General features: G+C 38.1%; 2 protein-coding genes across 5 annotated transcripts; one reads left to right on the top strand and one right to left on the bottom strand.

Moving 5' to 3' along the window:
- The first annotated feature begins 1,267 nt into the window (after positions 1–1,267).
- LOC107602457 (rho guanine nucleotide exchange factor 16-like) lies at positions 1,268–19,446 on the top strand. Its single transcript, XM_016294954.1, has 15 exons — positions 1,268–1,474; positions 3,411–4,004; positions 5,084–5,135; positions 5,676–5,836; positions 6,110–6,166; positions 8,933–9,093; positions 12,183–12,335; positions 12,448–12,577; positions 14,644–14,718; positions 15,031–15,123; positions 16,021–16,175; positions 16,570–16,716; positions 18,070–18,137; positions 18,278–18,379; positions 18,960–19,446. Exons 2-15 carry the CDS (start codon positions 3,504–3,506, stop codon positions 19,097–19,099), a joined length of 1,995 nt encoding a protein of 664 aa, XP_016150440.1. The 5' UTR covers positions 1,268–1,474; positions 3,411–3,503; the 3' UTR covers positions 19,100–19,446.
- Positions 19,295–26,665, bottom strand: LOC107602459 (nuclease-sensitive element-binding protein 1-like). 4 transcript variants are annotated; one of them, XM_016294960.1, is made up of 8 exons: positions 26,455–26,665; positions 23,279–23,342; positions 23,028–23,061; positions 22,840–22,929; positions 21,798–22,115; positions 21,599–21,684; positions 20,411–20,678; positions 19,295–19,595 (listed from the first exon to the last, which is right to left on the bottom strand). In XM_016294960.1, the coding sequence occupies exons 1-7, from the start codon at positions 26,579–26,581 to the stop codon at positions 20,447–20,449; spliced, it is 951 nt and encodes a 316-aa protein (XP_016150446.1). In that variant the 5' UTR covers positions 26,582–26,665; the 3' UTR covers positions 19,295–19,595; positions 20,411–20,446. The 4 variants fall into 4 exon arrangements, with proteins under 4 accessions (XP_016150446.1, XP_016150445.1, XP_016150444.1 ...); XM_016294959.1 differs by having other exon boundaries at positions 20,411–20,681; XM_016294958.1 differs by having other exon boundaries at positions 21,587–21,684.

Genomic DNA, 26,665 nt, shown 5'->3' on the forward strand with positions numbered 1-26,665 from the left:
TTTGATGCAGACATCTGAACGTCTTTGACCCATATATATATATATATATATAAACGTGCAAAAAAGAAGCATTTTTCCAGTAGTCTCTTTGCACTGTATATAATGCAAAAACACAACCAGGTGGCATCAGAGATCACAACTGATAATTGGCCATATAAGTCTACCCAGATAACGAAACTCAGAATGTTAATCAGACCTATCCAGCAACCACTGCTGAAAAACAGATTATGAAACCCATAATGGGACAACAGAAGCCAATGTCTTAAATATTCTATTGCATCTGATCCCGGTCACCCTTTGTACTGAGATTTACATAGAACGTTTACATTGGCGGGGGAAAGGATGTCATGAAATCATGACGGTGTATTCAGCCATGCTGCGCTCCCCAAAAATGAAGCTTTTCTTTCCCGCTTGGCAACTGTAGCTTGCTCTTTACTGTTAATGTGTTTAGAGTAACTAGACATCAGAAAAGTGCCGGACGTGAATCTGTATGTGTGTGTGCGTATGTGTGAGAAAGTATATGTGTGTGCATATTTACACATGCATATCAATGTAATTTGTCTGTCATTCATTGGACCTTCGATGATTCAGTTCAAGCGTACTAATCAGCACAAATTACTCTAGACGAACATATGTGTCTTTGTTTATTGCTGAAGTGTGTTGAAATGTCTTCTTCTGCATTCTACTGTACGGACGTAACTTTACTTTCCCTTCAGCCTGAGGCTTATTCATTTCACTTTTGGTGTGAAAAGGCTTTTATATTTGCCAAAAATAGAAGTTTTTTATTTTAAAAACAAACAAGCAAGCCCTGTCCAGATTTAAAAATTAGCGCAAAAGTAACGTAACGCATTACTTTCCATAAAAAAGTAACCAAGTAACGTAATTCGTTACTTTTTTATGGAGTAACGCAATATTGTAGTGCATTACTTTTAAAAGTAACTTTCCCCAACACTGAATAGAAGTAGAAGTGAATTGAATTTGTCAATGTGTACTCATAAATATTCCTATTATCGACAGTAGTTTAGGAGAAAGTTAATCTCGCATCATACTGAAACATTAAAAGTATTAAAACTACACTGACTTCATCAGAAGAATCAACTTCAAGCTCAATCAGCTTCATGTAGTGACTCACTTTACCAGCAGGTGGCGCAGTCCTTGAAAACCAGCAGATTAAAAAGAAAGAAACGAATTAAACACCTCCACTTCTTCTATGTGACCGTAAGTGCACAAATGAATGTCATCTCATTAGTATGTAAAGAAATACAAACGTTTGCGAGATTGGGTGAGATTTTGAGGAAGTGAACGCGCGAGCTCCGGTGGGTGTGGCTCGGCTCGGCTCACCTGAGTGACGCGGTGCGCGCGATGCACAGGTGTAGCTGCAGGAATTCGGTGAAGTTCTGCTGAACATAGAGTATGTTCAGGATCCGTGCAGAGAAATCTGACATCTGCTCATTTTCAGAATCATATTAGCCGGGTAAGTCAATCCTGTATTTATGTATGACCTTTAAACGGACTAAGAGTATCTAGTTATCTAGTTCATCTGGGCGTGAAATGCAGCTACAGTGAGTTGTTTATCCAGATAACTAGCATCAGTTATAGGTTAAAATGTTCCTGCAAGTGTTATCAGTTCTGTCAAGAAAATAAAACGGCTCTGAATTACAGTTCAGACTAGTGGATTATCCTCTTGGACTTCTATTATTATTATTTTAAATATGATAGCATGGATTTATAATAAACTGTAAATGTAGGCTATACACTCTAAAAAATGCTGGGTTGTTTCAACCCAACTTTGGGTCAAATATGGACTAACCCAACCGTTGGGTTACATTTTTACATTTCATTTTAACCCAAAAGTTGGGTTAGTCCATATTTGACCCAAAGTTGGGTTGAAACAACCCAGCATTTTATAGAGTGTATGTTTTGACTCCTGTAATGTGCGGAAATCTACAGTAATGTATTGTCACATCTGTCTGCACTCTTAGAAATAAAGGTTGTTTTTTAGAGTGAATTAACTCATGCCCAACTGGCATATTTTTTTTGTTTGTTTGGAATAATTATGTGAGTATTATACGAAACTAAACGTGATTCGTGAATGTGTGCACCTGTTTCCGTGATCAAGGGACATTCCAGACAGATGTGAGATTGGGTTCCCGGAATAATAACAGGCAGTATTATTAGCGGCAGTGGCAGTATCCTGATGAGGCAATGCTGATAAAAATTATAAAATTAGTATTAAAACAGATGGAGCTGCATGCAAAAAAAAAAATATATATATATATATATATATATATATATATATATATTCTTATATTATTTATGCATTAATAATTATTTTAAAAAGACAGTTAATAACCTGTTGCCTCCTGTAGAGCTGCTTGTAGCTTATTCATAATTGATTAACTTTGCAACACTGACAGATATAGAACTGATTTGAAACAATATTGAACTAAATTGAGCTGAATAATGATTATCTTCTGCTTAACAGCTAAAATTGAGTTTGTTTCATAATTTACGAATTTGATAGCATTAAGTGTTATTTTCCCGTTTATTAATGTAAAGCTGCTTTGAAACAATCTGTGTTATATGAAGGGTTATCTAAATAAATGTGACTTAATATATAGTTTTCAGTTGATTATGCACTCTAAAAAAATGCTGGGTTGTTTCAAACCAATTTTGGGTCAAATATGGACTAACCCAACTGTTGGGTTAAAAAGTTAATTTAAAAATGTAACCAAAATTTAACCCAACAGTTGGGTTAGTCCATATTTCACCCAAAATTGGTTTGAAACAACCCAGCATTTTTAGAGTGTAGTAGTATTTATGATGGAGTTTATATTTTATTCTGATTTGAGTTTCAAAAGAAAAAAATGGTGTGCACTCCTATTTTATTATTTACTTTTACATCTTGCAACATACAGAACATACAGATTTGAATTGAAAAAAAGTGCAGTACAATAAAGAATTACAGTAATGATAATCTAATAACAATCCCTATTGGGAATAATGGAATTACTAAACCCAAAAGTATTTTATTTTTAACACCCAATACAAAAACAACTTATGGTTATTTTTTTTTGTCTTTATGCAATATTGGATTCTTTTGATTTTGGAGTGAAATGTGAGCCGGACATGTTGTTTCATTATCTTTAGGTGATAATTTCATTATACTAGCAAAGTCTAGAACATAATAACTTTTCCTTAGGCTTCATTGAGTACTTTGTTGATGAGTCGAAAGAGGTGGTGAATAGTTTCTTCAATGCTTTGTTCGCCTCCAGTGCACTTAACCTGCCTTTTGTCTTCTGTTGAGATCTGTTTACAATGAAAAGACTTCCACCCTTATGATTTCAAATGACATTCAGTCAGAATTGCAGCTGAGTAGTCCGTCTCTCCACCCATCTCTGTTGTAACAGGTTAGTGTTGTGGTGTGCTGGTGACCCCAACCTGATGTTCTTCTAGTGACAAACGCTTTCCAGCAGCCGATCAGGAATCCCGGTGAAGGCGCCATGTCCCACAGAAACCTCCATGACTCCACAGGGAACCAGTCTCTCCTTCTTCCGGAGAGCCGCTTCAGCTCGGTGCTTCAGCTGGAGCAGCCGCCTGGACGTTCTTCCTCGAGCATTAACCTGTCCAGAGTGGATTCCCCAGAGGATGAGCAGAGAACTGTAGTGCTCAGCACCCAGAGTGAAGCAGCTCGCAGGCAGGGCGCTTGCCAGCTCATCCCCAAGAACCTGGCTGTGAGCAGCCGCCCAAGAAACCGCCACCACACCACCGTGGTGACCCTTCCCGTCAGCCTGCAGCCCACAGACCTCTCCTGGGAGGACTATGACAGTGATTTGGGCGATGGGATTTCGATGAGGAGAAATCGCAGGAATAAATCGTATCGTGCTGCCGTCACTAGTCTGAATCTTGACGCTTTGCCGAGCGAACTCCAAACAGAAGCGCTGGCACCCCTCAGCGAAGAGAAGGCAGGCAACCAAAAGCAAGCACAGAAATCTGGACGCAAGGCAAGTGTTGTGTTATTAAACCACCAGAGTACTTTTATATTAGTGCTGTCAAATGATTAATCGCGATTAATCGCATCCAAAATAAAAGTTTTTGTTCACATAATATACGAGTGTATACTGTGTATATTTATTATGTATATATAAATACAAACACATGCATGTATATATTTAAGAAAAATATGCTATGTTTATATGTTCAATATATTTATGTATAATATCAAATATAAGAATATAAATATATACATGTAAATATTTTTTAAATATTTACTGTATGTGTGTGTATTTATATATACATAATAAATATACATATATTTTGTAAACAAAAACTTATTTTGGATGCGATTAATCATTTGACAGCACTAATATATATATATATATACAAATATTTTCAAAATGTTTACTGTATGTGTGTGTATTTATAAATACATAATAAATAAACACAGTACACATACATGTATTATGTCAACAAAATCTTTTATGACAGCAGCATTTTAAATTAATGTAGTTTGTTGAATTATCAAGATTTTGTTAAAAATCAGACTTTGTTGTATACAACACTTTTGCAATGTAAAATATGTTGTGATTTGTTTGTTATCGTTTTAAAGCATGTTTTTATATATCAGGCCATCAATAATATGTTCATAGACGAATTGACTAAATATTTGATTGATTATTTTGCATTGCAGTTTCTTTAGTATTTCAAGTGGGACTTTGATTCATGACATACTCATAAATGAATGCTGGAGTGTGTAGCACATATGAGACGTTTAAGCTGTTGGTGTGAGTGACACTGGTTCAGTTCAGGCCTGCATCGTGTCCCGGCCCTATTCCCAATATCTCTCCCTCAGCGTTCCTGTCAGCTCCATACTGTTCTTTCAGTAAATGCAAAACTATTCAAATATTCTCAACCATATTCAAACAATCAGAATCATTTTTTGCAACCTCATGGTATGTTTATGTTGGATGGCATCTGTTTTTCTCAAGTTGTCACCTATCAAAGAAGCTTTTTTCAGCCTGCAGAGATAAAGTCCATTGTAATATCACATTGTAAGATGTATTTATGCTGTGTTTCCTCACAGAAAACATTGGGGAGGATCAGGAACAGGAAGGAAACTGGTTCATTTAAAGATGGTTTGATATTCAACACTGTTCCTAAAATTTTTAGTTTAAATGCATAATATCGTATACCATATAGTATTCATCCATCCATCCAAGCTGATAGCGTTATGAACTTTCCAAGTGACTTGATGAACTGTATATCCTCAGAAAACTATACATGCAATAGTAATACTTCTAAGTCCTATTAGTTAGTTGATCCATTAAATAAGTATTTTAAATTAAATAAACATTAAAAAATACATTGTTAGTTCATGTTAACTCGGGTCCATTACATTTTATTTTAACTGCAACTTTTGATTTGAGTAATGTATTAATAAAAGTTTAAAATATAAATGCTTTAGAAGTATTTTTCGCTGTTGCAGTTCATGATAACTAATGTAATTAACAAATGGAACCTTATTGTAAATGTCAGTTTGAATCTAATTAGATTTTTGGGTACAGTAATAAGATGGAATGTTTTTCCCCTCAAAGATCGTTGTAGAGCCTTTAAGGTCCAAAACTGATATTATATAAACTACAGCTGGTTGAAAGTTGTCTGTCGTCTTCTTACAGAGCCGCGGTTTTATCAGGAGATCAAGGAGCGAGGCCTGAACTCCAGCAGCCTGAGCACAGAGGACGATGAGTTCTCACCGACCGAGCCGCCGGAGGAGGATCAGGGCATCGTGGTGAAGAACTACAGAGCAGCGTACATGACATGGAGTCAACTGCCAAAGGTGATGAGGACCAAATCCCTGCTGAAGGGCCACTCGCTTGAGATCAAGCTGTGGTTGAAACCTCTGAGAGCTGTGAAATACTCCCATCGACATTTAGAGACTTAACCAATTTAATGAATTGATTCCACTTAGGACATAAATGCAGTGCATGTATTACATTAAATTATTGATTTAAATGTAAAAAAAAAAAAAACATTTAAAAAAAAAATATTATATTTATAAACGTGTTATTGATTCCTAATAAGTACATTTATTGTCTTATTTCAAACGTAGGTTAAGGATTTGGGCATTTTAGATCTCATCTCCCCTGAAGAACGCAAAAGACAAGAAGTGAGTCTATTAGCATGTTAACTTGTTACACACACACACACACACACACACACACACACACACACACATACACACACTCACTCACATTTACACACACACACACACTCACACACACACACACACACACTCACATTTACACACACACACTCACATGTTTGTTTTTGTGAATTGTGGGGACATTCCATAGGAGTAATGTTTTTTATATTGTACAAACTGTATGTGCCATTGCCCTGCACCAACCCTACACCTAACCCTACCTCTTACAGGAAACTTTCTGCATTTTTACTTTCTCAAAAAAACTCACTCTGTATGATTTATTAGCATTTTGAAAAATGGAGACATGGGGTAAGGTAAAGTCACCTTCTCCTTGTAATACCTATGTCATACCCATGCCATTATACAAATTTGTGTCTTCATATGTCACAAAAACACACACTCTCTCTCACACACACACACACACACGTATGTACATAACATACACACATACACTCACAGTGTCACACACACACACACACACACATGCATGCACTCTCTCTCTCACACACACACACACACACACTCTCTCTCCCTCTCTCACACACACACACACACACACACACACACTCACTCTCACACACTCTCTCACATACACACACACTCTCTCTCTCACACACTCACACACACACACACACACACACACACACATGTACATAACATACACTACTGGTCAAACATTTGGAATAATTCAGGTCTTTTTAAGATTTATTTATCAAAAAACTGTAATATTGCGAAATATAATTATAATTTTAAAACAACTTTTATATTTTAATATTTAATATTCTGTTTAATATTTAAAAATTTTGTTTATTTATGTGATGGTAAAGGTCAAATAATTTAAATATGTTGATTTGGGGCTCACTTATTAATAATGGTTATTAGCAGCATATTAGAATGATTTCTGAAGGATCACGTGACACTGAAAACTGGAGTAATGATGCTGAAAATTCAGCTTTGCCGTAACAGGAACAAATTATATTTTTTAAATATATTCAAATAGAAAAGTTATTGTAAAAAAATATTATAATATTTCACAATATTACTCTCTCTCTCTCTCAATTGATTAGTTAGTTTTCAAATGCTAAATATATATTGATATTTGAAGGAATTTTGATACTTTGCCTATCAAACATTAGTATCATGTGTTTATAGTTAATGTGATGAGCTGCACCTGTGGTTACACTGCTAGTGTGAACTAGCATGCATTCAATAAACATTTAAAATTAGTTCTTGTCACAGCTCATAGTTCTCAATTTGCACGTGACACTAGCTTTGATGTGTTGCTGTTCAGTGCAGTGTTTCTTAATCATATTCCTGGAGACCCAACATAGCACATTTTGGATGTTTGCTTTATTTGACGCACTCTCAATTGATTAGTTAGTTTTCAAATGCTAAATATATATTGATATTTGAAGGAATTTTGATACTTTGCCTATCAAACATTAGTATCATGTGTTTATAGTTAATGTGATGAGCTGCACCTGTGGTTACACTGCTAGTGTGAACTAGCATGCATTCAATAAACATTTAAAATTAGTTCTTGTCACATAGCTCATAGTTCTCAATTTGCACGTGACACTAGCTTTGATGTGTTGCTGTTCAGTGCAGTGTTTCTTAATCATATTCCTGGAGACCCATTTGACGCACTCAGTTCCTGGAGCGCTCTTCTAATGAGCTAATCGCCGGTTCATGTGTGTTCAAACCTGAATTGTACAGTAAAAATGTGCACTTCAGGAATCATGCCTGAGTTGAGAAAAGCTGATCTAATGCAACAAGACGTTATCGCACGAGTAAATGAAGTCCTTTCATTTAGTCATTGTCAGAGGGCTGTAGTGTTGATATGAGCGCACTCAAACGGCTGTGTAAATACTAAAGTTCACTTTGTGCACACTCACACCCAGACACACCCACACGTCTGACTCTTAGCTGATCATTTGGTCCACCTGCTGCTTTAAATGAGGCTGCATTGTGGATTTTCATGGAAAGCACATTCGTTCCTAAAGCTTGTTTGTGTCAGTAACTTCCATGTCTTACAATAAATTATTTCCTGAAGCAAAAGGTCTTTTCAGGAGAGAAAAAGAGAAGTGCGCCAGATCTCTGATAGTTGTTATAGATATACTGTATGTGATATTGTGGTCTTAACATATGGTTCGAGTCGTCCTGTAAGTCTGTGTGCTTTCATTGTCCACTGGGTGAAGATTACAAGTCTGACACTTAGAAAAGTAATGGCACACTTCTCCTTAAGCCACATGACCTGAGGTGCATTTAAGCGCAAATGGGGTGGAACCGGATGAGTGCCAAAGATTAATTGTTTAAATAACTAACTTTGTTTGAGAAATGGTAATGCTTGCCTAAGCAAGCACCTCTAAAAGAACTATCACATTCTTAACTCTTGGCCTACCATTGACTAGTAAGGCAATGTTTTCTTCATCTTGGTCTTTTAAGAGTTATTTGGTTGTTACATAGTTCTTGATGTCACATTAAAGTTTTTTTTTTTTCAGATTAGTGTTTTGGTTGCATTATTTCATGATTAGTTCATGATGTCAGTCCATCAGTTGGGCTCAAGCAACACGAGGGTTTCTCTGTAACAAGTTCAGATCACTTCTACATGTCACTATGCATTTGAAAAAAAAAAAAAACATTGTTGGAAAAGAAACACATTCAGTTGTTTTACCTGTTTGATACTCCACAAGTCACATTGTATCTCTGTTTTTTTTTTTTGCTTTGCAGGCCATCTTTGAAATCATCACGTCAGAATATTCCTACCTGCACAGTTTAAGCATCCTGGTGTCTCATTTTAAGGACAGTGCAGATTTGAAAAAGACCATGACAACAACAGAACACCATCATCTGTTCTCCAACATATCCGTCATCCAGGACGTCAGCAAACGGTACAAACATTCACTTATGCTCTACATTTTAATATGGATCAAACAGTACAAAGATCTTCTTTTGTTATAAATTCTAATAAGGATCATGATATGCCATCCATTAAAAAATGAAATCTAGAAAATATATTTTAGTGGGTTTTCAGAAGTGGGGAGGCCGCACACACACACTATGTAAAGTTAATGAATGAAAAGGATTGGTTATGCACATTTCTGTTGAAATTCTGGGAAATGGATGTAAACATTGTAAAATATGGCAAGCAGAGTGTAACTTATTGATAGATGAAAAAAAGTCTAATTTGCCTAAATATTTAATTAAAGGGTTAGTTCACCCAAAAATGAAAATTAGCCCATGAATTACTCACCCTCAAGGCATCCTAGGTGTATAAGACTTTCTTCTTTCAGATGAATCCAGTCGGAGTTATATTAAAAATTGTCTTTGATCTTTCAAGCTGTTTCATGGCACTCAGCGGGTGTTGCATGCATCAGTCCAAAAGAAGTGAAATAAAAAGCACCCATTCATTAAAGAAAAGTGTCTCACACGGCTCTGGGGGTGAACAAAGGCCTCCTGTAGCGAATCGATGCGTTTTGTAAGAAAAATATCCATATTCAAAACGTAATATATTCACTTTAATCTAGCTAGTGCCAACAGTTGTACACAGAAGCAGCTCCGGGAGGATGACGTATGAGGTCAGCGTTGCACATGCGCCGGTGAGTCTCAAGAAAACCAACGTTTGTTTACAGGATCAAAAGTCTCCTCTTGGCTTATATCGAAATCCTCCAACATTCTTCTTTACAAATCTTCATTTTGTACTTCTAATTAGTGACCGTTGTTTTGTTTTGATCTCTCCTCTGCGCTTCCGCGTTCGTCACTTCTGAGCGGCGCATGCGCAACGCTGACCTCATACGTCATCTGCCCGGAGCTGCTTCTGTGTACAACTGTTGGTGCAAGCTACATTAAAGTGATTATTATGTTTTGAATATGGATATTTTTCTTACAAATACACATCGATTCGCTACAGAAAGCCTTTGTTCACCCAATGCTAGACACTTTTTTTATGGATGGGCGCTTTTTATTTAACTTCTTTTGGACTGATGCATGCAACACCCGCTGAGTGGCATTAAACAGCTTGAAAGATCAAAGACAATTTTTTATATAACTCCGACTGGATTTGTCTGAAATAATAAAGTCATATACACCTAGGATGACTTGAGGGTGAGTAATTTATGGGCTAATTTTAATTTTTGGGTGAACTAACCCTTTAACAACTTGAGGGGCATGCATGAATTTGCATGTTGTTATAATTTTTTTTTAGAAATCCGTACAGTGGAGCTTTCTGTGCGTATGCAGAATGTATCAAATCATTATTAATGTTATTTTTTTAAGTATGGTGTCTTAAGAAGTGGTCACACAAGACTTTGAGCACCGCAACGGTCCTTGATACAGTCTACTCCACTTTCTGCAGTGATACAAACAAATGTGTGTTCTTTTAATTCCGCTAAGAGCTCACACTGCAATTAATCACAGGTCACAGGTCAGAATTCACCAAACTTGAACTCTGGGAGGCAGTGAAATGCAAATTAAGTTTGTGTTTCTGGTCTCCGGCACGTGCATACATATGAATGGAAGTGAATGGAATGCAAAATGTAGTCTGACCGCCCCTTAAATGCAAAGCCTTGTAGATAAACTACTGATATTAGAAAGTAGTTAAAGTTTTTTATGCAAATCAAGAGATTTCAATTATAGTGATTTAATTTGATTTGCGCACGTCACTTTCATCTGTGAGTCAGACAAGTTGCAAGTTAAACCGTGTGTCATGTTGTGGCTCCTAACAAAGTTATCAGACAACTGGCCAGGGTTGCCAGGTCTGCATAACAAAACTACCCCAATCGCGTTCTGGGGGAAACTGGCTATCAAAATCGCTCCAAAATCTCATTCCGGGGACTAAAAGAACAACCTGTGGCAACAGAATAAAAGAAGCCCAGATCTGCAGGACTTGGCAAAACTGCAACTGGCCAATATTTACTCGGTGCTTGATGGGTGCTAGTCTATATCATGCATGACAGCTGTAGATACAAAACTACTGTTAAATAGTGTATCATTAATAGTGGAATTACGGGTTCAGCTCCTTTCTGAGCCAGATTTAAGAAAAATCTGGATGTAAGATCACACATGAGCTTTCAGCAGATGACTGCTGGACGTGTTCAGACTAGCTGGTTAAACTGGTTAAGCAGCTTGCCTCTGCCTGGATTCATGTTTCTCAAAACAGGGGCTTTCACACGTTTACAATGACACTTTATACCCGTTTCTCAGAAACTGTGGATGCGTGGTTCTTCTGGAGACACTAAGCGGTGTGGCTCTAAAATAGGCTGACGTATAGTGGCTCTAATGTATGCTAAAGCTTTCAGAACATGTCGTGTCATGCGGTTTGGTCTTGTTTATGAAACAAGCACACTAAATGAGCTGGAGTGTGGGAGTGAGGCCTTCCAGTCTGGGAGTTGCCGTTAGGGCTGGGAAATAACAGACTCGAAACCTTCTGTTTGATAGGAGCTTATGGAGAAAGTCTTGCATACGGCTGGGGTTAAAGTGAATCTTTGTATTTGCCATACTTAAAAAAAGGCAAGTCATTTGTGAAAATGTGATGTTAAAGTTGACCAGCGGTCCATTCTTCTCAAACTAAGGTGAACCGATTTCTGAAATTGAAACCAGTGTCATTTTCTAGAGGTCAAAATTTCATTGAAATCTCCAAGTCACCAAAAATCACAGTAACGGTGGGTGACAGTCCAGAAAATTTGAGATATGATGCATCCTTTTATTTTAAAATGCTGTAGAGTTTCCCCAAACTGTTAAATAAGATGTGAGCAGCAGAGAGTTGCATGATGGTTTTGCGCCCCCTGGTGGTCTGTTCAAGTCAGATGGCGCTGTTTACATCCTAGTATTTCCTTTTGTCAGCTGCCTAAAAGAAATAATCAAATACATTTCCACTGCATTGATCATATTACGTTTTTATTCTTAAATGTGGAATTATTTAGACATGGTTTGCAACAAAGAATGGCATAAATGACCACATATGCTCTCTAATGTTTCTTAGGTTTTTTGAGGATCTGGATACGCGTCACCAAAAACACCCTGTGATCAAGGACATCAGTGATACAGTGAATAAATATGCGACTCAACATTTCGAGCCGTACATTGTGTACTGCTCCAATGAGACCTTCCAGCAGAGAACGCTCCAGAAACTCCTGTAAGCACCGCTACACACAGTACCATCTAAAATAATGAACGGATGCTAACAAAGCCGTTTTGATTGGTTAATAGGAATTTAATGTGACTTGTGGTTCGTTTTTATGTTTTAGGTCAAGTAACAATGCGTTTCGAGAAACTCTGAAGCAGATTGAAGGCAGTGAAGCGTGTGGAGGTTTGCCCATGATCTCCTTCCTCATCTTACCCATGCAGAGAATCACTCGTCTGCCACTTCTTTTGGATGTAAGAGACACAAACCTCCTGATAAGCACAGGTTTAAATTGGGCATCTAAGTCATCCAACCTGGAGTTCAGGCCTGCCTCTGCTTTAATGCTGCCTTTAAGTTCTTTTGGGAGTTTGGAAATTGGAATGAAAATTATAGCTAGTAAACACTACCACTACCACTACCATGAATTTTTTTTAATTTATTTATTTGAAAGAAGTATTTTATGCTCATTGAGGTTGCATTTATTTATTTGGTCATAATAGTGGAGACCGCAATACTGTGAAATATTATGACAATTTAAAAGAACTGTTTTCTATTTTGCTTTAAGATGTAATTTATTGCTGTGATCAAAGCTGAATTTTCAGCATAATTACTCCAGTCGTCTTCAGTGTCACGTGATCCTTGTTCTAATATGCTGATTTGAATTCTTATTGATGGCCAATTATTAATCATTGTTCTTATTATTAACAATGTTGAAAACCGTTGTGCCGCTTAATATTTTTGAGGAAACCATTTTTTTAATTTAATACTTTTATTCAGCAAGAATGTAATAAATCAAAGACTATATAGAACACAGACATGTATAGGTCGATGCCTCATTAGCGACTGTTTCTATGGGCCGCTGTACGTGAGCCGTCTGCCATATTGTAACGGTCAACTTGATAATAATAATCATAATAATCACTGAATATTCGAAAGATGCCACAATCCTGGGGCCCTTTGCATAAACTGTTTAGACTAGTCTTAAAAAGTTAGTCATCTAATTTTTTTCTTCAAGACTGGTCATATACTTTTTTAATTCAATTATAAAAAGGTAGATTGGTCTTATTTATATTGAAAAAGACTGATTACCCCTTGGCAACTGCTAGTTGGTCAAACTAGTTCTTAAGACAGTCTTAACATGGTGGCTAAGTTTATGCAACTGGCCCCTGCACAGAACTGCTCACCGGCTCTGTGAGACCCTACAGTATGGTGAATGACGTCAAGTTGACCGTTCCAAGATGGCGGCCGCATCTACGTGCCTGAAGCTGTCAAATGGGGCGTCTATACATATCTATGCTTGCATGCCCGAGAGGCGTTTCAAAGATGGCCGCCGAGTGACATGACTTGTCTTAAAGGGACTTTGAATAAATTGATCAAACATGAGGGTCAACACATTATGCTATATAATGCTACAAAATATGTCTATTTCAAATTCATCGGAGAATCCTGATGAAAAAATGTATCACAGTTTCCACAGAAATGCGTAGTAAGAACTGTTTTCAACAATGTTAATAATAAGAACCATTATTAAGAATTGAACACCAGTAATTTGTCATGATAAACTAGCGCCAAAACTGAGCGGCAAATTAGCATATTAGAATGATTTCTGAAGGATCGTGTGACACTGAAGTTATGACCGATAACTAAAAGTTATTTTAAAATGTAATAACATTTCAAAATGTTATTTAACTGTATTTTTGATCAAATAAACGCAGACTTGAAAGCATTAGAGACTTTAGATGGGTAGTGTACCTGAAGAAATGGTTTATAAACTATTGTTTTGTGGAAATTATTCGACAATTTACGGAAGCATGATTTTATGAATGCATTTTTCTGCTGACGTTTTAGAAGTGAGGTGTGCCTTATGTATTTTGTCATTCACATTTCGCCACAGAGAATGATTTTGTCAAAGCCTTCGTTAAACTGGTTAAATATTTTTGCATTGCAAGCATTATTGCGTAATAACTATACAGCCAACATTCATAATTACAACTTAAACTGTATTAACAAAAATAAATGCAAAAGTACTAGGAGCATCAGCTTGTGTCGGCATCAGGTTAATATACAAGTGAATATCGAAGAGAAATATAACGATTGTTTAATATGCAATCCAATAGAAAATAAATAGGCTAGTTAGGAATCTGAGGCTCAACTGGTAATTACAGTGACTGGTGACACACTTGCCTGTAATTTTCCACTGAACCTAAAGATCTTGACTAGCTGGTTCAGGTGTGTTCGATTGCTTCTAAACCGGTAGATCTTGCACTGAAACTTTGTACTGAAATTGTGTTTTATATTTTGTCTTTCCACATCGACACAGACCATCTGTCAGAAGACCCCTAAAGAGACCGCTGAATACTTTGCTGCCTGTTGGGCTTTTAAAGCTATCAGTAAGGTACGCTGCTACTCCCTATACATCATAAAAGGACACCTTTTCAAAACTAGTTGATCTGGTTGTGTTGATGGTTACTTGACGAGTAGGTTGGTTTCTGCAAGATCAGTAACAAAGTGTTTTGTGGTGCACCACTATTTCAGTTCAACAAAACCTGAGGTTAAGGAATGATATACGCTTCTGTAGAAGCCACAGTACACACAAGTGATTGCAATGTACATACTGTATATTATATTATTATTCAGAAATGTTTTAGTAGCACAAACGCAGTTTTTCACAGCCATTCTAAATGTTTTCTCCCTTTACTCCTGTCAGCTGGTGAAGCACTGTAATGATGGAGCGCGGAGGATGGAGCGGACGGAGCAGATGTACACCATCCAGAAACAGATGGAGTTTGGCAAAATCAAGGTACGTGTTGATAAAGGTCGCTGATAAACGTTACTTTGAATTTGAGAGGCATGTAAAGAACGCCGTTTGCAATATCTGACCCAGATGAGGCCTAGATTTTAGGTATTTTATTCATAAGAAAATAAATATTTCAAGATTTAATGAATTTACTGTGGATAAATTAGTTATTAAATTAGTGAGTAAATGCAGAGTTCTGGCATGAAACTCTAGATGGCGCAGTCCGATAGGTCTAACTCAATCTGACCTGGCGACACAGCTGATTGGTTCTCTCCTGTATCGGTAGTCAATGAGCTCGCTGCTCAACATTCAAATACCTGGCTTTTGTTTGCTGTAGCAGTTGCAGCTTGCTTCAGAAACCCTCCACCTTCCCCAGCTCCACCTGTATAGATCTGCTATGAGGTGATTCATGTATGCTATATGGGGGTTATTTCATGGATGTTATATGTGCAGCAGCAGTATTTCTTACATGACTCCAAAAAGCTGGAATGTAAATATACACTTTTTATGATCAAGTCAATTTACCTTTATTTCTATGGCGCTTTATACAGTACAGATTGTGTCAAAAGCAGCTTCTCAGTGATAGACAGAAAAACAACACAGTCAATTATGGAAATGTGTAGGGTTGCAAGATAAATCGTATTTTTTTTCGATTTATTAACCATAATCATCTACGATATTTGAAAAACTTTCCATTTTATTTTGGCATTTGCGTTATCTTGCATTAGTTGTGGTTGCCTGATGTCAAGAGTTCAGGTAAGAGTGAAACATAAGAGCAAGATATTTTAATGGACGATTGCAAGGAAAAACGCACAGACCAGGGATGTGTATTAAGCTAGAAAGGATTATTTCTCAACATTTTGTGTTTGTATTTAAATACTTGTTTATGTATGTTTTTAGCCCTTCCCATTGGTGTCGTCATCCCGCTGGCTGAAGAAGAGCGGTGAGCTGGCGGTGTACACTGACGATCTCAGCATTTTCAGGAAGGCTTTCAGCTATAAGAGCTACTATCTGTTCCTCTTCAATGATGTGCTCATCGTCACCAAGAAAAAGAGGTCAGACCTGTGATGCTGTACAGTCTCTTACTGCACAACAGCTGACCTTATTGTAAAGTGTTAGCATTTAACTTATTACAGTACAAATTATGGCTGATAGTACTTGCGGTTCAACAGTCAAGCCTATTGCATTGTAGGATACAGTACACAGTGATTTGACAAATGTAGTAGGTCATCCGAGTATTCTGGGTATACAGAACATTTACATCAAGTGTACAGTATTCATACACTATACACTATAAAACAAAAAAAAAGGAAAGTACATAGCCGACATCTTGACTGCTGTATCCAGTCAGTGGGGAGCAAACTTCATTGGATTAATTTCATGAGTATATTGCATAACTGATGTCTGAGCTGTGATATTAATAGTGTCAATAACACTCTGTTTATCTAGCGAGGAGAGTTATGTCGTGTTGGACTACGCCACTGTGGACAAGGTGGAGGTGGAGGAGGAACGGACAGACTCCAAACTCAATCTGAAGCTGCTGATGAATCCCAACAGCGACGGCCGAAGTGAACAGATACTCGTGGCAGAAAGCAAGTAAGATAGCCATGAAATACCCGTTTGTTAGCAGGCGGATCTGTTCTTTTAAACACAAGCTTTGTGTATGTGTTTTTGTTTAGTAACAGTTAGGGCTGCACGATTACGACAAAAATCCTAATTGTCAATTATTCCCTTGAAATTGTAATTGCGATTATTTATCACAATTTACATTGAATGAGGTTTATACCATTGTTTGATGCAACTGCATGCCGTATTTTTATATGAAAATAAACAAGCTGAAAACACTAACTGAAAAACATTTAGTGCTTTTCTAAAATGTCAAATATACATCGGATTGGTTCTTTAAATTATATAAAAAAAGAAAAAATATGAATGGTATTATAATGTTACACTAAAACTAAAACAATGGAAAAACCCTTAAGATAACATGTAGAAAGAAAAAAACATATCTTAAGCGTGCAGAATAACGTGGAGTTTGAAACGATTAATTGCCGCTTTGAACGATTACGTAATTGGGGCATCCATAATTGTAATTGCAATTAGAAATTCGATTAATTGTGCAGCCCTAGTATCAGTATTTGCTACATCAGGCTTTTATGGCTCATATACTATGATATAGGAGATTATGAAAAAGAAAAAAATACACCTGTCTTGGTACGAGATGATATTTAAATGTTTGGTTTCATGATCAATGCTCTGTAGTTTTTATTGAGGGGGGAACATAATTCATTGATGACTGGGAGATGAACAAATAGACGTTCCTCAAAAGCCTGTATTATATTTGATACATTTTAACGTGACTTTTGCTTCACTTCAGTCATCTTGAAATATTACCAAAGATATAGTTAGTACGTTTGCTTCAGTAATCAGTAAAGATTTCACAGCAAAAAGACACGTGTACCGCAAACCATGTAAACCACTTCATTATATTGAAAAAGACTGATTTACATATCACTTTAAAGGGTTACTCCACCCCAAAATGAAAATTTTGTCATTAATCACTTACTCTTCTGTTTCAGCCGCGCTGCACAGTTTTCATTCAAATCAAAGCGTAAATACACGTAGAAAACTTATCTTTGTGTCGAACTTTGGGTTGAACCACTGATGGCAGATGGACTATTCTGACGATGTCTTTCATACTTTTCTGGACCTTGACAGTGTAAGTTACTCGGCAGTTTTCATCCAAAATATCTTAAATTGTGTTCTGAAGACGAACAAAGCTTTTACGGGTTTGGAACGACATGGAGGTAAGTGATTGACAAAATGTTCATTTTGGGGTGTAGTGTCCCTTTAAGTGCTAGATTAGTATTTAGTGTTTTTGCCACATTTACTGTTGTAAGTGATGGATTTTCCTTGATTCTGATGGATTATTGTTCTGAAATGTTTTAGGCTGGACAGAGCTCGATGGGTCACAGCACTGCAGGATGTAAAAAAAACCAAGAGCATCGCTAATGATGGTGAGTCTGATCCATTCATTTGTCATTAAAATAGCCTTGCAACGTAAATTTTGCGCACTTCAATTCACATCTCGGAAACCACTTAGCAATAAGATCTTAACATGCTATTGCTAACACTTAATTTTGTTTGGGCGTCCAAGACTTGCCTCAATATGAAGCTACCAAAGCCTATATGCCAAAAGCACTCGATGAGCTGAGCCTGCAGCAGGCAGAATTGGTAATCGTTTCACAGGAAGTGGAAGGTAAATATGGAAGCTTTCTTTGTACATTTCTGAAATGGTGTGATTGAAATGATTACAAACCAGTTTAAACCTCCAGAATAACTAGTATGGCTGTACCCAGAATCTCACTCTCAGAGTAGGTACTTCTTTTGACTGAATAAAAAAAATATATATATCCTTCATAGTATGAATGTGTATAATCTGGATATAATACATCTGTCATGTTCTCATTGTAATGCAACCCAACAGCATCAGTTGTGACACTTCTCCGCTATTCACAAACCCTCTCCCGTGGAATAGTAAAGTGTCCATTAAATGTGTACTTCAGAATATTGCTGGAAATAGTTGGTCATTCGGGTACTTTTGTTAACTACCGTTTTATGAATACTATGAATTCAGACATACTGCTCTATAACATGAATGCTATCTGTGTGAGGACCGCTCAGACTCTACGTTAAATATCTTAAATTGTGTTCTGAAGACCGTGACAGCTCTCACAACACTTTCTTGTTTGCAAGTTGCTCTGGATAGGCATTAACTAAATGAATGCATGTAAATATTGAAGAATTGGGTCAGTGTGTAAGTCCCTGTCTTGCCATAGGCTGGTGTCATGGAGAGCGGATGAGAGATGGCGACAGGGGCTGGTTTCCTGCCAGCTGTGCCACTCAGATCACAAACCGCACCGCCATGGAGAACAATATACAGCGTATGGAGCGACTGCGCAAGGAGACCAACGTCTGAGCGGACTGTCTCACTCCACTGAACATACTGTACTTCGGACACTGAAGGACACTCAGTTTACAGAGAGATACTAGTGATTTTAAACAAGCGCTAGTAATGTGAATTACAAAACTTTCTGCAGACCATATGAACTGTTAGTTCACAGCAAACACCACTCATACAAGAGGAACTGTTTCTGGTTTTTATTTCAGCTTGCCTTTGTTAAAATTCATGTTTGGATACATAAAAAGTTATTTAAAAATGTCAAACTGACCAGATATCAAATTACTTTTAAAAACCATTTGGTGTAAAAACTTAAGACCGATTTAGAAAAACATCTGCCGTTTCCCCAAAACTTTTAGCTGTCACATAAAAACAATGGAAAAAGAAAATAGGTCTGCATAGAGTCTGCAGGCAATTGGTGGTAATCTGGTCGAAATGCATTTTGCAAGCTTACACGATCGAAGTCATATCTGTTTCTTATTGCTCAGATCTTTGATGTTTCTTCTTGACAAAACTGCAAATGCAAACAAACAAACAAAACAAAAAGAGGTTAGCATGCTTAAAACCGCTTCTAAAATCTATCAATCAGTAGCATAAGCACAAGAGTGTGCCAGACCAGAGCAGACGGTCTGCTAAATCAAATCCACTGCATTATCATCTAGCCTTTCATCAATGAAAAGTGCAAACTGAAGCGGAAACATCCATTATCTACAGAGACCATCCCCTCCCATTCTACGGACACACAATTATGTGCTGATAAAACACCACAAATCTAATATAAAGCAAACTTCATGAAAACATCCAAGTCATAGCTCACCCAAAAGGGCATAAAAATTTTACTATTTTTGTGTTACAAATGTTCAATTCTTTTAAAGTACATTTATGACAATTTTGCACTGTTACAATAAAATTACAATAAATTTTGGAAGCGGCACGAAAAGAAAAAAAACCAACAACATTGCCGTGATGTATAAATACTTTATAAATGATTTTACACAAAGTAATAGGAATTCCACGGTGAATATATGCTTAATTATGAAAATTATGGCAAAGTGAAATAAATCTTAATGCTTCAACAAATAGGCTTTATTTTCTTAAAGCAAATAATATAATTCAACATTTTGTTTTGGGTGTCAAATGTGACCTGGATGTGCTCTGCAAAGGTTTCATGAGATTTAACAAAAAAAAAAAAGCCTAAAGACTAAGAAAATATCTACAGGACTGACTCATGATTGGTTTTCTAAGAAAGCACGCTACTGTCAAAAACACAATATACTTGATAAGCAAGTCATTGTGAAATCATTCACATGCAATGACAGCAGCACCCACCCGGCCGGATGGTCCAGATGTTCAAGCCGGTGGCAGTTAATCCGCTCCGCCCTGTTCGGCTTCGGGAGCGGCTGATTTGTCGGCTGATGCGTCAGCTGCCTTGCTGTCCTTGCCGTCCTGAGGCTTGCTTGTCTGGGGCCGTCTGCGGCGGTAGTTGAAGTTGCGGCGGTAGCGGCGCTGACGGGGTTCCTGGTTCTGCCCACCCTCGCCCTGGTTCTCCTTATCATCCTCCTCCCCTTCCCGCACCGGCCGGGGACGTGGGGGTCCCCTGCTGGATAGACACACAGTGATGTTAGGAACCGTGTACTCTGATGAATTGCTCGCAAAGCTTAAAATATCCAACAAATCTAAAGGATCAAATAAGAGAAACGGCTTCAAACAGCAAGATGCTCTAGAGCAGGGGTCACCAAACTCGGTCCTGGAGGGCCGGTGTCCTGCAGAGTTTAGCTCCAACTTGCCTCAACACACCTGCATGGAAGTTTGAAGTTTACCTAGTAAAAGCTAGATTAGCTGGTACAGGTGTTTAAATAGGGTTGGAACTAAACTCTGCAGGACACCGGCCCTCCAGGACTGAGTTTGCGGACCCCTGCTGTAGACGGTCCATCAAGCTCTCAGTGGAACGTCAAATCAAAGAACCAGCTGTTAAAGGGACTAGAACTTAGCAAAAAAAAAAAAAAAAAAAAAAAAAAAAAAAAAAGACACCGTATTCATGTAAAACACCTTGATTAAAGCACCATGATTTTATCACATTATTGTATTGATGTACAAAAATGTGTACTGCTGTTGTTACAAAAACATTTTAATATGCAAAATGCCATGCAGACTTGAGCAAACATTGACCAACTACATTTTCTTACGGAAATTACAGCATTTAGGACGGAGTTCCTCAAATCCAGTCCTGAGTTTAGCTCAAACCCTGATCAAACTCACCTACTTGAAGTTTTCCCAGTAACTCTGAAGACCTTGACTAGCTTTCTCAAGTGTGTTTGATTAGGGTTGGAGCTAAAGTTTTAGGGGCAGTGGCCTTTCCAGGGCCAGATTTGAGGAACCCTAATTTAGGAGATTTGGCAGCCAAACTAAAAGGTATTCACAATATTACTCGATTGCAAATATTGTGAATACTTGAAATCTCGCTCGACCCTAACTGCCTCACGTCTGCAAATACGACATGCAAACCTTGCTCTGAACCTTGCTCGGAAGCCTCTGTAGTAGTTCTGCCTCATTGGTTTGTTGCCCTGGTCTGGACCGCCTTGGTTTTCATCACCTTCCCCACCCTAGAAGCCAAGAAGAGCATATCTCAGGCAAAAAGCTTCTAACAACATACATTTGGTTTCAAAATACTATATAATGTTGTATTTAATTTATGGATTCAGATTCGTCAGCCTACCTCTGTCATTTCTCCTCTCTGGGGTGTGTTGGAGTATGGGGGGCGTCTGCTGTAACGCCTCTGCACAAAGTATGGTGGGTAGCGCCGTCTGCCAGGGTAAGTGGGTCTACGCTGCTGTTGCTGCATCTCACCCTCGGGGGAGTTTTCTTCCTCTTCCCCCTTCTCCCGTGTCTCTCCGTCGCTCTGATAGTTCTCCTGGTAGTCACGAGGGGGGGCCCTCCTGCGTGGGTACCGCCTGTATCGGTTCCTGTCAGCCGCATACTTACTGCCCTGCACAGGAATGCCACCCGGGCCAGTAACATTGGCTGCCTCGGCACCCTGAAAGAATGAAGACAAAGTGTATATCGAATATCTCCTAACTCAATAGGCACACACATTTCCTTTTGATAATGGATGCAGAATGGAGGAATTTCCTGGAAGTCATTTAGAAAAAAAGGCTGCTGTACAGTAGTCTGGGCAGAAATATGATATTTAATCAATATTCCTTTAATGCAGTTTATGTAAGGAATTCAACTATTTTTACTCTGGATCTTTTTTTTTTTAGCACTTTTAAGGAAGCAACACCCAATAAATAGCCCTAACTACACATTATCAGTCAAATCTATGATCATTTTTATTAATGCTTAGCCTATTTGAGATTAAAGTCTAATTATAAAATAAACAGAAATATTCAAATTATGTAGTGACCAAACAAATATAAAGTAACGCCAATATAGGTCACATTCTGCTTATTCAAGAAAATTCATAAGGAGTTCACATGTACGATGGACACTTGAGGTCCAAAACATTAAATCAAGATTCTGAAGAAATTCAGACAATGTGTGTACACAAGTCAAGCATTTAAGTCAAAAGCTTTAAAGATGTCCAAACTTTTGACTGGTAGTACATTAAAAATAAACAAAAATAATACATGGTATCCATTAAAGCTTCTTATTGTGGATGGAACAAAGAAAATACTTTTTTTTTTAACACTAGTTCCACACTCATGAGGCTCATCTGTACGGTTTTAGTCAAACTCTAAACAACAAAAACTCAAGCCCACCTTCTCCCCTTCTACGACATCAAACTCCACTGTCTCTCCGTCCCCGACGCTACGAAGATATTTCCTTGGGTTGTTCTTCTTGATGGCGGTCTGGATACAAAGCACAAGCAGTCAAAAAAACACATCCCCCCCCCTCACAAAATTGGTTTTGGCATGCCAACATGGTGACAATTAAAGCAAATAATTACCTGGTGCACAAAGACATCTTCCTTTGTGTCATTCCTGCAAAAGTTCAGAGAGTGAAATGTTAATAATTGAGAACAGATGGAGAATAAACAAGCATGAAGAGTTGAACAGCAAGTTAAATATTTGAATAAATAGTAGCATGCTAGTGCAAGTCAAGTCTGGCTTTGTAAGCACATAAAGGCTGTAATAGGATTGCGGATGTTCCCTGACCCACATATCATATCAGAGAGAGTCTTTAGAGAATGTTATTTACCTGTTGATGAAACCGTAGCCGTTCCTCACATTGAACCATTTCACTGTCCCCAGGACTTTTGTTGCTTTAAAGAGAAAAGATAAGAGTTTAAAACCACACAAAGATTGTATGATATTCCTTTATAAGTGTCTTTAAGTAAAGCTACAACTATTGAGAGAAAGAGGCATTAAACTAGCAAAGCCATTTAAAAGCCAATCCTTGGCAAGTTGAGTTAATTTTATGTCTTCTATTTATAACCTCCAACTGTGGTGCTTTTAAAGGGATAGTTCACTCAAAAATGAAAATTCTGTCATTTACTCACCCTCAAGTAGTTCCAAACCCGTATACATTTCTTTGTTCTGCCGAACACAAAGGGAGATATTTTGAAGAAAGTTTGTAACCAGGCTGTTTTGGGGCACCATTGACTTCCATAGTAGGAGAAAAAAATACTATGGAAGTCAATGGTGCCCCAGAACTGCTCCGTTTCCCACGTTCTTCAGAATATCTTCCTTTGTGTTCTGCAGAACAAAGACATTCATACAGGTTTAGAACTACTTGAGGGTGAGTAAATGATGACAGAATTTTCATTTTTGGGTGAACTATCCCTTTAATAGACTGATGCAAAGGCAGCTGCTCTTATCAGAAGAGCCTCCATCCCCATGGAAGTCCCTGACCCACAGAATTCCCATCATCAACCCCCATCCATGTCATCTTAAATACAGAATGAAGACAACAAATATAATCCAAGACATAACACAGGGTTTAAAAGTATAGTTCACCCAAAAACGTAAATTCTGTCATCTTTGACTCATCCTCTAGTTGTTCCAAACCTGTATGAGTTTCTTTCTTCTCACAAAAGAAGGTATTTTGAAGAATGCAGGTAACAATGCAGTTGCTGGTAGGCATCGTCTTCCACAGTATGAAAAGAAAATATGGAAAACGATGCCTACCAGCAACTGCATTGCTACCTGCATTTTTCAAAATACCTTCTTTTGTGTTCAACAGAAGAAAGAAACTCATACAGGGTTGGATCAGCTTGAGGATGAGTAAATGATGACAATTTACATTTTGGGTGAACTATACTTTAAGACTGGGGTTTTCAACTGAAACCCCAGGGGGCTGCAAGGGAGCGTTTAGAGAAAAACAGTGTTTTTATATATATATATATATATTTTTTTTTTGTGTTATAAGTATAACTTGTATAAAATAAATTACTTGATTATAAATATTCAAACAATAATACTTAAGCAAAAAAAGTACAGTAAAGTACTATAGTGAGGAGAAAAATGCAATTAAATAAAATGTAACATAACAGACCAAGTAGTTTCCAAATATATTTTACACATGATCATTTTTGGGGATCAGTTACATCTAAAAGATTGAAAACTCCTGGTTATATATATATATATATATATATATATATTTTTTTTTTTTTTGTGTTATAAGTATAACTTGTATAAAATAAATTACTTGATTATAAATATTCAAACAATAATACTTAAGCAAAAAAAAGTACAGTAAAGTACTATAGTGAGGAGAAAAATGCAATTAAATAAAATGTAACATAACAGACCAAGTAGTTTCCAAATATATTTTACACATGATCATTTTTGGGGATCAGTTACATCTAAAAGATTGAAAACTCCTGGTTAAAAAAAAAGCTGTAGCCAAAAAATGGTGTGTGTATATATGTATGTATATATAAATGAGAATGAATAATTGGGGGAAGTGTGGTTGATTGTCATGAAGATAGATAGATAGAGATAGATAGATAGAGATATATATATATATATGTTTTGTGACAGCATCTTCATGACAATCAACCACACTTCCCCCAATTATTCATTACCATTAAAAAGTTACTGTATTACAGTAATAAGAATCACCACTGATAATAATAATAATAAGTTTAAGAAAAAAAAAAACAGAAAATGGGTTTGAAAATATAAAACTAGTTCTTGGGGTGAAAGATGGCCTGGTGTTGGTTACAAATCTCGTTTAGGCTGTAGTTTATTAGTGCGCACACGCATTTGCCGAGTGTGGTGGTGAAGTAGGAAGTGATGCTGTTGAGATGCTAACTGCAGTTAGCACACTAGCATCAGCCATGTGGCCGGATCGGAGCCAAACTGTCTAGATTCTCCATCTTCACTACTCGACACAAACAAGCACTACGAGAAGATATATTCTCCTTCAGATCGCGACTGACGGGTGATTAGTATGCGTGGCTAAACGTCCGAAGCGCTCGGAGCTTGCAGCAGCGGATAAGACAAAAGAGGCGTCCATCATCCAAACACCACGGCGGACATTTTATATGTGGGGTCGCGAGAAAGAGGCAGACGATCCTGATCTATACGAGTGTTACGAAATCTGTAAGTTACTTTAAATCGCCTGCTGGCTGAGGAGATCTCCAGGAGACGGCGTCGATGGCGTTAATAAGGACACGTATGCGCGACGCGTCTAACGCCCCGCTCGAACAAAGGGAGAGAGGCTTTGGTCTGGCTCATATGCGCTTTCCCCAAGAACACGGCCGTCGCAATAATCGATGCCGACTCAGCCCGACGCGGTCCTCACGGACCCGGACAGCGGGACTCGTATACTGGTACGGTGTACGTGTTTCAGTCGAATGGCTAATCTGGGTCATCATATCACGATCAGGGCCAAGCTCAAGGATCCGTTTCACGGACCGTAAACATCGACGGCCTAAACAGTCAACATACATATACTGATATAATATAGTAGTCGTATCGTGGGTGTATGGGCAGTGGATAACGCTAGCGGCTCTCCGGAGTGAGAAGCGCGGTGAGCGGGACTCGTGTTGCCTGAAGCAGGCCTCGGACTCGAGCACGCGTCGTGGCGGTTTGATGGAACGCGGCGCGCGAGCGAACATTTAAACTGACGGAGACCGTTTAACGGCTGAAGCTTAACGTACGAGTCCTTCAATGTACGAAGTAAAGCAAGTCCGTAACAAAAACACTGGCCAGGTAGCCACGGGAATACGGTAGTAATATTAAATTGGTGGCTGAATAACGACACACACAGTCGCAGTGAGGCCACACGCTTTCCCTAACGGAAAAATCCTTTAACGTTTCGGTTAAAATTGTATTAGGCCTTAAAGCACCGACGTATTAAAGAAATATATTCTTTTGAATGAACGAGTCCGCAGCCCGAGAGGACTGAGGCTTCGCTGACAGGCTTACCGATGACCTTCTTATCCTCCGCGGTAGCTGCGGCTGTCGGGCTGGATGGGCTCTCCGTGTCGGCGGCAGGCTGCGGCGGCGGCGGCGACTGCTGCTGCTGCTGCTGTGTTTCGGCCTCGCTGCTCATGTTGTTCTCTTGTTGGTAAAGCCGGCGGTGGCTCTCTAGTGTGTTTTCCCGGTTCTAGATGGTAACCTGGGCCGGCGGTGGTGG

This window comes from Sinocyclocheilus grahami, unplaced genomic scaffold, assembly GCF_001515645.1.
Source record: "Sinocyclocheilus grahami isolate Dianchi unplaced genomic scaffold, SAMN03320097.WGS_v1.1 scaffold327.1, whole genome shotgun sequence".
Lineage (NCBI taxonomy): Eukaryota > Metazoa > Chordata > Actinopteri > Cypriniformes > Cyprinidae > Sinocyclocheilus > Sinocyclocheilus grahami.